The following is a 13,672-nucleotide window of genomic DNA, read 5'->3' as shown; positions in this document are numbered from 1 at the left end:
GGGCCATGCGGTGAGGGGTCAACGTGAGGGAGGCCTTCGGGGTGCAACCCTTCTTTCCTTGGCTCAGTGGTTATTGAGCACCTGCTGTGTGCAGCCCTTCACAGGTCGTCTGCAGGTGAGCAGGCCGAGGGCCTTCCAAGGGCACTGGGTGGGGAACAAGTCTGTCTGACCCAGGCCTGGGCTCGCGCTGGGGACACTTGTATGTTGGGCTGGGTGAGAAGGGAATGAGGATGTGAATTTGTTAGGAAAATTTTTAGGGAAAAGGCAAATGCCTTTGTTGGGCTTGGTGAAGTCGAGCCATGCCGGCCTGGGTGGGGAGGCAGGGGAGGCCAGCTGGGCACTGGGTATGTCCTCTGTGGGGTGAAAGGCTGGGCTGCCTGGGTCCTCAGGTTTACACAAGGGGGATGAGTGGAGTGTGGCCTGCAGATGGCCCCCTGCCTTCTGATGCCTGGCCACGGCAGTCCCCAGCAATGCCTTGGGCCTTCAGGGACTCCTCCCCAGCCTGCCCCTTCCTCTGCCAGGGGGCATTGATGCCCTGGGTCCAGTGAGGTGGGGGGTGGGGTGGGAGAGGCCATGCTGGGCACCTGTCCCGGGGGCTGGTGCTGAGGAAATGAGGCCACCCTCCCAGCCCCGCCCCCAGGGCAGCCGACCCCTTTCTGCTGCCAGGAGCGCCTGGTGCATCAGCCTCAGGAAGTAGCCGAAATACACTGACCTGCTTTTCCAGGAGGCAGCAGCACGCCTGGTCCTCCCACCCTCACTGGTGAGAAGCCGCCAACAATTTCCATCCCAAATTGATTTCAAATAAGGAAGAGTTATCACACACAATCATATAGGAATAATTTATCACTCGTTAATAAAAGAGCAATTACTTATTCACGTCACCCCTGCCTGCATGTCATGCATTTGGATGCAGAAACGCAATTGGGGCTCTCATAGAGGCCCCAAGGTCAGGGGAGCCCTCCCCAGGGGCTGCAGACCTCTACCTGAGGCCCCGGGTTTATCCACTGGATCCCCTGTTCCTGAGGGTCCCCAGTCTGGGGTCAGGGGGTCGGATCTGTGACCCCGGAGCAGGCAGGGCTGAGGAGGGACAGTGGGAGGGGCTGCCTGGAGGTGGTGGGACTGTGAAAGGCCCAGGGCACACATGGATCTTCAGGTTGGAAGCTGTCCCTTCAAGAGTCTGGATTTCAGAGGCCCCTGGAGCCAGGAGCTTGGAGCGTCCCTGAAGGCTGGGGGCGTCCTTGGCCACCCTTGGCTGAGCAGCCGCTGAAGAGCAGCCAGACGCTGGGCTGAGCACCAGGAGGCTTCGAGAGCTCTCAGTCCCACTTTCTCTTCCTGCACCTTGGAGACGCCTGCTGCTAACCCACGTTCGTCTCCACCTTCTGGCAGATATGCTTTATTTTCTTCTTTTTATTTATCTCTGTTTCTGAGATTTCATTGCCAAGTATGCAGTCTTTTTAAAAAGATAACACTGTGGTCGGCCATATCTTGCTCAAAGTGAAAGCCTGCACCCAACCCTCAGAGGCTGGTCTGGGGCATTGGTTTGTAGCCCTCCTCCAACTCACCTGCTGTTGCCAGCTTCCCTGTTTTTCCAGGTGGTTACCTTCACATTTCCATGTCTCCTACCCCAGCCCCCTCTTCTCCAGCACACTCCCCAGTGTGGCTGTCTCACTACCGACAGTTAAATTCATAACCAGTGTTTCCTAATCCAGGTCACATAAATGCTTGTCACTGCCTGACCACAGGGGGTGACCCTCTCGCTCTCGTCTGGCCTTTTGTTTTTCCTGGAGTTTACAGTTGACTTTGTCTTTTTTCTCTTGTCCCATGTGCCACCCCCATGTGCTTACTCTTCTCTGTGTCAGGCATTCTACTGGGTGTCTCGTTTTCCCCAGGGGAAGTCTCCCTCTAGGCCTTTGCCCTGCTGTCCCCTCCTGGGCTGGGCATGCTGTGGCCCCCTCACAGCTGCCCCTGACTGCCTTTCATCACCCAGTGTTTCTTGGGGTTCGTGTTTATGTCCTGTTTTTGGTGAAGTGCATTCCCAGCTAACCATCTAAGGAAGGCACGGTGAAGAATCATTCTATGAGCCCTTGAATGTTAGCAAATCTATTCAAGCTGCATTGGCCCAGTCCAGAATTCCAGGTTGAAAATAGTTTCCCCCCAGAGTTTTGAAGCCGTTGCAGTTTTGTGGTCTTCTGGCATCCAGTGTGCTGTGGAGAAGTCTGCTGCCGTGTTGCTGTTCCTCTCTTAACCCCCAGAGACCTGAAATTGCACTGTGAATGTCACGTGTTGTGCCAGGCACTCACCCAAGAGAGTCTTCAGCTCTGGGAGATTTTCGGGTATTATTTCTTTGATAACTTTTTCCCTCTATTTTCTGTTTCCTTTCTGGAATTACCTAAGACAGGTGTTGGATCTGTATTTGTCTTCTGAATCTCATCATTTTTTCCCTGTTTCTCTTTTTGTTTTTCTTTCTGGAAGACTTCCTTAACCTTGTTTTCCAACCTCTCTATTGATTTTGGGGATAATTTTAGCAATTCTATCTTTAACTTCCAGGGACTCTTCTTGTTTTCTGATGGCTCCTCGTTCGTAGCACCCAGTTCTTGTTTTAAATCCTCTTCTATCCCTACGAGGACACTGATTAGATTTTCCCTAATTTTTACCTATTCGCTGCACTGTCTCTGCTTCCTCTGGAGGCATTGCCATGATTGGCCGCATTGGCACCTTTTCCAGACACCTGGTTGTCTGGTAGCATTTACTAGGGAAGCATGGAAGGTGGCGGGATGCTCTGCTGAAAGTGGGGCTTGTCGACTGGCAGGTGTGGGTGATCAGGCAGGAGCTGCTCTGGACACCCCAGAGGCCATGGTGGAGATCCTTCCTCTGGACGTTTCTCCGGGGGAGCAGCCTCATCGCCCTGCTCCCTAACCCCTCAGCAAGTACTGCATCACTGTCCTGGGTCTGGGGTGGGATGAGCACAGGTCTCTGACATGGGTGGAGGGTGGGCACAGAGGGGCCCGCCGAGTGTGCCAGTGCTGCAGGAGGAGCAGCAGCAACTTGTGAGGCCATTCCATCTGTGCTGGGCTCCACGCTTGTCTCTGAGCCTCCTCCCTCCACTGAGGCTGAGCTCAGTGGAGGCAGGGAGGTTGCCCTAGGTGTGTTCGCAGCATGGCCTGGCTGCCGTGCCCTCCTCCCACCCAGACGCAGCCTCTCATGGACAAAGCTACCATGCCAGGCAGGAGGGGCCTCAAGACAAGCAGAGCGATCAGCATGGCTGTGGATGCCATGTGAGCTGTGGGCCTCTCCTGCCTGGGCTCCTCACCTCAGACAGGGCTGCCCAAGGTCAGAGCGGCAGAGGCCCCACAGCAGCCCCTGGGGAGGCAGGGTGTTGGCCACAAAGCCAGAGCCTGGGTGGAGGTGCTCAGTGGGGTTCCAGGCTGGAAGCATCTTGGGGCCCCGGGGAGGTGGATCCTGGCCTGTTGTCATCCTCATGTCACTGTTGTAGAGACAGCTGCCCCAGCCCCTTGGTGAGGGTGTACAGAGCTGGCATCTGAGCCCAGGGCTCCTGGACCCTGGGGTCCACCTTGGGCAGCCCATGGAGCAGAAAGCTTGGGCCAAGGATAAGCCTCGCTGGGGGTCAGAAAGCCCAGAGCATGTGTTGGGGGGAGGGGCTCAGCAGCTCACCTGCTGCAGGGGGGCTGCTTCCCCTTTTTGTTATCTGGGTCACTTGGGGCTCAGGGCCTGCCCTGGTCACTTGATGTGGCAGGAGGGGGGTCTTGGACCCCGTTCCCTGGTCTTGCTGGTTCCCTGTGGTCACCGCACCTTGATAAGGCTCAGTGCCCTTGTCTGAGGAGTGGGGTTGATGGTCATCTCCTCATTGTGCTGTGGGATGTAGCGAAACCTCCAGGAGTGAGGGACATCTGTGACTTGGGCGTTCCAGGGAGGTGAGAGCCCCATCTGCCCCCACTCTCCCCTCCACTGGTGCTTGGTGCTGTGTGAGGCTGGGATGTCAAGGTGGATGGACAGGGCCTCCCTGGGAGACAAGCTCGACCAAGAAGGCCCTGCATGGCCTCAAGGCACTGCTGCTGGAATGCTCAGGGGTGTCTCATGTCTGCCCAGCGCTGGCCACCCACTCACTCACCTCCGGGCTGGTGGGGGCCTCTCCTCAGGACCCCACACCCTCCTCTTGGGCTCTGTGGCCAGGTCACACAGGGGTCGGCTCGCTGGCATCACACTGTCCACTTGGCTGGGACGGGGGGACACAGCAAGTCAGTTTTGATGCACTTCCCAAGATGTTAGGATTCAGGCCTTGGCTGACAACTCTTCCCATTTAGGAATAAATAACAAAGGTGGGACAACTCGGTCCAGGAAAGGAGAGAGGCACTGGCGTGCAGGCCGCCTTGCCAACAGGCTTCCCCGGACCATCCTGTGGACCCACAGCCCCTGGATGCAGTGACCTCAGCCGGTGGTGACTCGAATGGGAGCATCTCAGGCTGAGGGTCCTGGGCCCCGCACTTGCCTCTGGCCAGGGGTGCTCAGCAGACCATGCTGGTCCTCCCCACGGTCTCTCTTGGCGAGTGCTGCCCCCCACCCTCACTCTCCCAGCTCAGTTTCAAAGCCCCCAAGCACCCTGCCCATGTTAACCCCTTCTCGAGGCCCAAGCCACCCTGGTCGGGAGCATTTGTGAGAACTCGGCTCTCCTGGGACAGTGAAGGTGGGCTTCAGTCCAGCTGCTCTCTCCAGACGGGGCTAATCCTCAACAGCCCAGAGGCCGGATGGGCTGATCCCCAAGGGTGAGCAGTTGAGGGCCTCCGGAGACCTGCATTTGTCTTTCCATAGCCAAATAGATCTTGCTCGGGCAGAGGCCACCTCCTGCCTTGTTGGTGATGTTGACAAGTGCCAAGGGCTCGGGAACACCTGGGAATGTGCCCACCCATCAACTCCCGCCACAGAGGACAGCAGAACCCCTCGGCCTGGCTCCTGGCTCCTGGGTGGGGCTCCCATGTCTGCCAGCCTCTGCACAGCAGCCCCTCTGCTGTTTGGCTGGCTCGCCTCTGTGCCCTGATCACGCAGGCCCCAGCAGCACAAGTTCCAAGAGTGTGTTCCTATTGTGTGTGCCCATGGCGTGCACCCCCACCCCGAGTGTGCACCCCGAGCGTGGGCTCCTGCACTGCATCTACCCTGTTGGAGGCTGCTGTCAGGGCCTCGCAGGAATGGTTAGCTTCGTGTTGGCGGTAGATGCAGGGTCCCGGGAGGAGTGTGGGATGGATTGCGGGGAGGGCAGGACCCATGTTGGCCCTGCCAGGCTAGGCATCCAGTCCTGGACAGGAGCTGGCAGTGGACGGGGATCTGGGCAGGCGGGCGGGCATGGTGGTAGGTGTGTGGCAGTAGGTCCCAGGCCCTGGCACGGGGAGTGCCCCTTCTCTGAGCCTCCCTGGGGCAGAGGCATGTCAGCCACTGGCCAGTTTCTCATTAGCATCCTCTGGGGACTCGAGCCTACACTGGCCGCCGGATTGAATTAGCCTCAGGACCCTGATGAGCTGGTCGTGGAGACAGAATTCTCCAGGTAATTAGGCAGCGGGCGTTTGTTGGTGGCCTGATGGAGTGGGGGGTTTTCTGGGGGTGGGTGGGACGGGGGGGTCCAGCCTCTGGGGGGAGGAAATGCTGGCTGAGTCACTGCTGCAAGTGTGGGTATGGCCTGCATGGGCAGGGTCCTGGGGCTGGACGAGGCTTCAGATGCTGGTGTCATGAGCCCTCCATGTGGGGCTCCTGGGTGGGAGCCGAGGGAGGTGGGCTCTGGGTGAAGAGCATGTGGACTGGACAGGGCGAGGCTCCAGAACCTCCAGGCTGGCAGCCTGGCCTTGGCCAAGGATGGATTCCTGAGGCCTGCTGGCTGGGCCCAGTGTCCTGCCCATCAGAGGGTGTTCTTGGACCCGCACCCTGGCAGTGAGCTCCAGGGCTTCTCGCTTGACGTCTGCCTGCTGTCTGGGGCCAGCTCAGGGCTCTTTGGCCCCTTCAGTTCCCCACGTGACACCTGTGGTCAGCCTGATCCTGGACCACAGGTGTCACAGCCAGGACCACATCCCGACCACAGGGCGCCCCCTGGGGAACACGCTTGTGGGTGGGCTCTGCATCCAGGGCCTCCAGCTCCCAGGCAGGCCAGACCCTCCCCTGCCACTCTCTGTTTCCTTGCCTTGTAGGGGCCCAGAGCTGCCTCCCAGGTGCTGTGTCGGCTGGAAATTTTGGGTTCCAGATGGGGCTGAGGGGTGAGGTAGGGGTGGGGGAGCTTTAACTTTTTACTCCCCAGCAAGGCTTTTCAGCAGCTGGACACCACAGGGCTGGGAATCCTACCGGCTCCTGGGCTGTGAGCAAGAGAGCCCCCCATCCCCCACCAAGCCTCATTTCCTCACCTGTAAAACGGCTAAATACACTAGCCCCTGGGAGAGCTCACCAGACAGAGGGACCTGGCCTTCTCACCCTGGGTCCACCCGTGCACAGCACGGTCAGGAGGCCGGCTCTGCCCACAGTGGGCCTCAGTTTCCCCCACTGCACGCAGCTTGGCCTGGTGTTTGGAACTGCTCAGCCCTGTGTCCAGTACCCTCCTGCTATGGTAGGTCACCTTGCCCATTATCCACCTGGCCAGCCCGCCCTGCCCTGCCCCTCAGCTGCACCCTGAAAAGATCAATAAGGAGGGGACCTTGAGGGGCACAGCCAGGCAGGGAGCTGGTAGCCACACCCCTGGAGACACAGGGCTCTATTGAGGGTGGGCTGCCTCACGGGAGCGGCTGCCACCCTCCTCCCTGGCACCTGACCCAGGGAAGGGGCCCAGGAAACGCCCTGGCCACGTGTGCTGCCGCTGCGCATGTCTATGCCTGGAGGACGGACGGAAGGTGGGTGGTGAGTATGAGAAACAACGATGACCAAGGGGGGACAGATGGATGACGGGGGCGGTGGTGAGCCCATCGTGAGTGGGGGGCTGGCAGGGATGGGAGGGGTATGGGTGCAGCCGTGACGGGTGCCTTGACCCTCTGCGGTGTGTGGACGCCACTGGCTCCCACCCCCGCTCGGAGCTATTTCTGGCCTGGCTGTGCTGACTGTGGCCTCCTGTTCTGCCTTGTAACTGCGATCTGTGACATGACCCTTCATGGGACGTTCTTGGTGTTTGAGAGGGTCCTGAGCAGACTGATGTCCTAGCTATGCTACGGTGGTCTGGCCCCTCCACAGATGGCTGACCCCAGCCTCCAGGGGAGTGGGCAGCAGCTCAGAACCTCCCGGGAAATGTCCCCTCCCAGCCACCAAGGACACAGGAGGGAGCTGCCCACGCTCTCTTGCCGTGACCATATAGTGGCCACTCTTCAGGCCTGGGCTGGATGTCCCTCCTGCCCCTTCTGGCAGCTCTGTGGCTCCTTCTCTTGCCCACCTTTCCTCCTGGGCCGGCTCTGAGTGGGAGCAGGCCATGGTTTAACTGCTCACTGTCTCAGTTTCCTAATCTGTAAAATGGGCTCACGACACCAAAAAGAAAATTGATTCTTATGCAGCTCCAACTCACGCCTCTTTATATCAGCTGGTGGACCCTTATAACGCCCCCAAAGTGGGTGTTACCGCCACCCCATAGCCGCAGGGAGGCATAGAGGCCTGAGGGCACTGAGCCCGTGCTCTGGGCTTCCAAGGCTGCCAGCCCTGTGCCATCTCTTAGGCCTCGCTTGTGGGGGCAGAGGCATCCCCATGAGACCTCAGGGGAGCTGCACTCCTGCAACCTCAGCCCAGGCTGGGGGACCCCGGGAGCGGCAGGGGCCAGGGAACACACTGAAGACCTCCCCGTGCCTGCAGCCTCCAGCACGCCCTGTTTCTGAGCTGCTGACCTCAGCAGCCGCCTGCCCGCTGCCCACTGGCTCCTGCGGCTGCTGGTGACTCCCCAGAAGCCTCCGCCCTCCTGGCTCCCCTCCCTTCTCCCCTCTCCTGCTCCCTCCACCTTCCTCCCTGCCCCCTGCAGTGCCCAGGAGCTGGATCAGGGTGAGCAGTGCAGATGGCCTTCGAGGCCACACGCAGGCCTGATGCCCCCCAGCCTCCTGGGCCTCGTCAACTGGCCTGGAGAAGAGACCCTGAGCAGAGTCTGGTCGCTGTGCCCCCACCCCCAAGACCGGAGTGGCTGGTCCTCCACCAACCATAGCCCTCGTGCCCCTGCCCCAGCTCCAGAGCAGACCTGGGCTAAGGTGGGGGCTCCTAGCCGTGACCCAGGGGTCCCGTCCGTGGGGAGGGCACTAGAGAAAACCCCTGACCCGTCCATTCTGTGCTGAGGCCCGAGGAAAGAGGAGGGATGGCGGGGGAGGGGCCGGCTTGGGTTTGCGGGAAGCTAGCTGAGGGGGCCTGGTGGCCTGGTGTGCGACCAGGACCCTGGTGTGGCGTGGTGTGCCTTGTGATGATTTCCGTGTATGAGAGCTGGGCGGGGCAGGGCTGTTTTCTCACCCTGTGTGCAGGAGGCAAGCTCCCACTGGACCCCGTGAGGCTGGGCGTGACTGGGAGGTGGGGCCAGGGGAATGGGCGGCTGTCTGGGGCCAGTGGGAAGGTTGGGGGGAGAGAAAAGTGAGGCAGGGTGCAACCTGGGGGCCTCTGATGAGTGGGCAGGACCAGCCAGTGCAGATCTGCAGGCCAGAGAGGCCTCAGGCTCAGGGGACTGCAAAAGCCAGGGAGGATGGGTTGGTGGGTGGGCGATGTGAGATGAGAGGATGGGCTGGGAGGACAGGCTGGGGACGGGGCGGGGCGACGGATGGGGAGGACTTTTAGGGTTGGGAGGGATTAGGTGAGTGATAGGGTCCAGGGGGTGGAGCCAGGGTACACTCTCCTACTACCTGGTGGGGTCTCCAGGCCCCTGCTGTGAGAATGAAAACATGACACAAAGTTGGGTTTGATTATCTCTTAGAAAGATACCCCCTCTGCTTGCTCAGCAGAGGGGTTGCCATGGAGACCAGCGGGCAGGCCCCAAGGGGGCCAGGCTGGAGCCAATTACTGTGGCTGAGGCGAGGAGCGAGCCCACCGCCGGCCGCTATGCTGACAGCAGGGCCCGTGCTGAGGGACCGACCGTCAGAAGATGGTTTCCTAAAAGCAGTTGCCTCGGCGAGAGGGAAGCCGTGTCTTCGCGCCTGTTGCCCACTTCCTGGCAGGGCCGAGCCACATGGCTGCTCTGCCACTTTCCCCCATGCGTGGCTCAACACTGGTGCCTATCTCAGGGCATTCATAGAGTGGGCACGGCCCCAAGCCCATGGCTTATAGCCTTCTGTGGGCCCTGCTTAGCAACGGCTGGAGGCTGGAGGAGCCGGCCGGTTCCAGTGGTCAGCTGACCCCAACCCAGCCAAGCTCACAGACCATGGCTGCAGGCCTGGGAGCCAATGGTCAGGGTGCAGTGGTAACAGTGCAGTCGGTGATGTGGTGGGTATGGTCATGATGGATGGCTGCTGGCAGCCAAGTTGGTGGTATGGCCCAGCCCATGGTGGTGAGGTCCAGAGTCTGGCCTGATGAGTACCTGGGGCCCCACCTCACCCTGCCCCAGATTGTCCTCTGCCACAAGGTCTCGGGAGCAGGAAGTACTGTTTTCATAGCACAGTCACATCCTGTGGCAACAGTGAGATGCCGTGGGAGCTGGCTTAATCAGGCCCGACTTTCCAAAGGAGGCCCATAAGGAGAGAGCCAGGAGAGGATGCCAGCAGTTTAAATAGAACAGCTGAGATGCCCCCTCATGGCCTCCTGTGTGCAGCCAGCCCAGGGAGGGGCACCTAGGGCTTGGGCAGGGGGTGGTCCTGGGGCTGCCATGTCCCCAGCAGCCAACAAATGGCCCAGCCTCAGTGGCCACCAGAGCACAGGGGACAGAGGAGGCCCCTAGGCTGTGGGGACGGTGCTCCCAGTACCTGGGGACCAGAGCCTGGGAGGGCGTATTCCTTGTGACTGCTGGACATGCCTGGCTTGCTGGGCCTCTGGGCTTGGGGCAAGCGTCTGCACTGGCCCTGGCAGAGAGGACCTAGTGGGGGTTTGGGGCCCAAGGTCATGGTTCTGGGTGGGGGAAGCTGGCCTGTGGTCCCCTCCTTTCTCCCTCCTGGTTCCAGCCCCGGCACTTAGCCGGCCTTATGTCTGCAGAATCCTGCTCTCAGCTGACTGCCAAGGAAGGTGTTAGCTGTCAATGCAGGTGTTAGCTGTCAACGAAGGTGTTAGCTGATAACTCAAGTGTTAGCTGATAAGCCATAACCCTCCCAGGGGGATTCACATTTTAATAGACTTACTCCTGTGGCAGAAAGAACCTTCAGCATTCAAAGCGGTGGCTCTAATGGTGGGATGATAGGCAGGGAGCTTAGTATTGGGCATGTGGCCCTGCTGGTGAGCCCAGCCTGGATACAGCACCCCAGGAGAGGTCTCCTACCCGGTCTAGGTCTTTGGTGAGGCCCTGAGATGGGGGAGCTGCAGCCCCCTGGGCTGGGGTGGAACCTGCTGGGAGCGTGTCTTGGCAGGAGGGTTGGGGGCAGCTGGACTGTGCAGAGATTGGAGTAAGCTCCTCGCCCAGGGAGGAGACCAAGCAGAGAATGAGGCCGAGGGGAGGAGGCTGCAGGAGGCGTTCTGAGCCAGGCCAGGAAGCACTAGGCGGCAGTGAGGAGGGCATGTGCAGGAGGGAGCAGCCTGCCTGAGGGGCTCACAGGGCAGGGCTGCAGTGCCCTCCAAGCCCTGGACCTGCCTTCCCTGCTATGCCTGCCCTCAGGGCCTAGGCTCCTGATCCTGTGATGGCAGAGTTGCTCTGGAGTGTGGGGCTGCTGTGGCAGTTTCCTGTGTCCTGTTTGTGGGACCCAGACCCCTGCAGGAGGGCCGCTGGAGCTGTGGCTCCCGGCTTCACCAAGGCCCCTGCAATTTCTTGGTTAAAGCACAGCTCCCCGAGGTGGAGAGGCTCCCTCAGAATCCAGGCAGGCCTTGGCCCCAGGGGCTCTGGGGGCCTGGGCAGGGCACCAGGTCTGAGTCACAGCCCCACCCTTCCTGCAGCCCGAGAGGACGCTCTGGGAGGGCTGCTGCGGAAGCTTCCGGGAGGCAGGCCTGGCCATGATCCTTGGCCCAGGGCTCCCCTGCATGAGCGGGGCTGGCCTGGTGCTCCAGTGTTTGCCGGGGCCTCTCTCCCTGCCTGGCCTGTGGGCTGATGGGACAGGGACAGGCTGGGTCAGTGCTGGGACGGACAGGGAGAGCGGGCAGGCCCACGGGGGCTCTGTGTTCACTGGAGTCTGAGAAGGTATCTGCAGGTGTGCATGTCTATCCCAGGAGGCCTTCACTTGGGCCTTGGGGGTGACCTGCTAACCCCGAGTGGCAGGGGGTGCGGGCGTGTTAGCTCGTGTGTTTTGAGTGCCAGGCAGGGTGACGTGGGTGTCTGCAGGTGACGTTTCCCGGTGTGGAGCGTTCGACCCCTTGGAGGGCTGTTGTGCAGCAGCTTCCACCTGGCGGGTGGGGCAAGGATCACAGCACCTGAGTTCCCAGGGGCGGCAGCATATCCTGGGCCCAGCCCCAGCCCCTCCTGCACAACCCCAGCCTTGCAGGAGCCCCTGCCCACTAACTGCCCTCTGCTCTGCCCACAGGGAGCCAGCTGCTGGCCTGGGTGCTGTGGCTGCAGGCGTGGAGTGTGGCGGCGCCGTGCCCGGGTGCCTGTGTGTGCTACAACGAGCCCAAGGTAACCACAAGCTGCCCGCAGCAGGGTCTCCAGGCCGTGCCTGCCGACATCCCAGCTGCCAGCCAGCGCGTCTTCCTGCACGGCAATCGCATCACATACGTGCCAGCCGCCGGCTTCCATGCCTGCCGCAACCTCACCATCCTGTGGCTGCACTCAAACGCGCTGGCCCACATCGACGCCGCCGCCTTCGCTGGCCTGGCGCTCCTGGAGCAGCTGGACCTCAGCGACAACGCGCAGCTGCATGCCGTGGACCCCGCCACGTTCCAGGGCCTGAGCCGCCTGCACACACTGCACCTGGACCGCTGCGGCCTGCAGGAGCTGGGTCCCGGCCTGTTCCGCGGCCTGGCTGCCCTGCAGTACCTCTACCTGCAGGACAACGGGCTACAGGCGCTGCCTGACGACGCCTTCCGCGACCTGGGCAACCTCACGCACCTCTTCCTGCACGGCAACCGCATTACCAGTGTGCCCGAGCGCGCCTTCCGCGGCCTGCACAGCCTTGACCGCCTCCTGCTGCACCAGAACCGTGTGGCCCGCGTGCACCCGCACGCCTTCCGGGACCTCGGCCGTCTCATGACACTCTACCTGTTTGCCAACAACCTCTCTGCACTGCCCGCGGAGGCCCTGGCACCACTTCGGGCCCTGCAGTACCTGCGGCTCAATGACAACCCCTGGGTGTGCGACTGCCGGGCGCGCCCGCTCTGGGTCTGGCTGCAGCAATTCCGCGGCTCCTCATCTGAGCTGCCCTGCAGCCTGCCCCCGCGCCTGGCTGGCCGCGACCTCAAGCGCTTGGCCACCGCCGACCTGGAGGGCTGCGCTGTGGCCGCCAGACCGTCCCGTCCCTTCTGGACCGGCGGGCCTGCCGATGAGGAGCTGCTGGGGCTGCCCAAGTGCTGCCAGCCGGACGCTGAGGACAAGGCCTCGGTACTGGAGGCCGGGAGTCCGGCCTCGGCTGGCAACGCACTCAAGGGGCGTGTGCCGTCTGGCGACAGCCCGCCAGGCAACGGCTCTGGCCCACGACACATCAACGACTCCCCATTCGGGACCCTGCCTGGCTCGGCCGAACCCCCGCTGACCGCGGTGCAGCCTGAGGGCTCCCAGCCACCGGAGCCCCCCACGACGGGCCCTCGCCGGCGGCCAGGTTGTTCCCGCAAGAACCGCACACGCAGCCAGTGCCGTCTGGGCCAGGCAGGTGGCGGGGGTGCCGGGGCTGGTGGGGCTGGCGGGGTGGAGGGCTCGGGTGTCCTGCCTGGCCTCGCCTGCAGCCTCGCCCCCCTGGGCCTCGTCCCCCTGGGCCTCGCGCTGGTGCTGTGGACGGTGCTCGGGCCCTGTTGACCAGCCACCGAGCGCAAAGCCTCACTCAGCAGCCAGGTGTGTGTACATACGGGGTCCCTTCCCGCTGCCAGCCAGCCCCGGGTGGCAGGCCCTCCCTGACGGCGCCTCCCGCCTGCCCGCCCGCCCGCCCGTCCCATCTCCACCCCGTCATGTTTACAGGGCGTGGTCGGGGCGTTTGTTCCAGAACGCCGCCCCCGCCCGGATCGCGGTATATAGAGATATGCGTTTTATTTTACTTGTGTAAAAATATTGGACGATGTGGAATAAAGAGCTCTTTTCCTAAGCTGTGGCCTCTCAGGCTGGGGGTTGCTGTGAGACGTGAGAGGCAGGTGGGCCCTGGAGGTGCAGCCCTGCCCCCGTCATGGCACACGGAGTCTCAGGAAGGGAAGGCAGCTGCCTGGTGGTATGGCCTGAGCTGCAGGCAGCTCAACCCTTTTCAGCCCAGCACTTGTGGTGGCCATGAAGACTGACCTCAGTGTGCCTTGGCTCCCTCCCTCCCGGCTGGGCTGACAGCAGTGTCTGAGAGAGGTGTGTGTCCAGCACAGACCATGCCCAGCCAGACAAGGCTGCCTCTGTGGGGACATCTGCTCTGCGATCACACAGAGTCCCTAGAGGTCCCAGCCTTCCAGCACAGCTTCGGCTGCCCCCCGCTCCCATGTGGGT

General features: G+C 61.8%; 1 protein-coding gene across 1 annotated transcript; it reads left to right on the top strand.

Moving 5' to 3' along the window:
- Positions 1–5,108: 5,108 nt before the first annotated feature.
- On the top strand, positions 5,109–13,251 carry RTN4R (reticulon 4 receptor; the record flags this gene model as incomplete). Its single annotated transcript, XM_079718162.1, is given in 9 exon segments — positions 5,109–5,247; positions 6,008–6,109; positions 6,189–6,254; positions 6,805–6,885; positions 7,751–7,895; positions 7,982–8,201; positions 11,005–11,175; positions 11,539–11,565; positions 11,567–13,251. Coding segments are annotated over 9 exon segments (2,394 nt in total). The 3' UTR covers positions 13,010–13,251.
- Between the last annotated feature and the right edge of the window lie 421 nt (positions 13,252–13,672).

Source organism: Hyperoodon ampullatus (genome assembly GCF_949752795.1).
Source record: "Hyperoodon ampullatus genome assembly, chromosome: 13".
NCBI lineage: Eukaryota > Metazoa > Chordata > Mammalia > Artiodactyla > Ziphiidae > Hyperoodon > Hyperoodon ampullatus.
The sequence above is the reverse complement of the archived record's forward strand: the minus strand, read 5'-3'. Positions and strand labels throughout refer to the sequence as shown.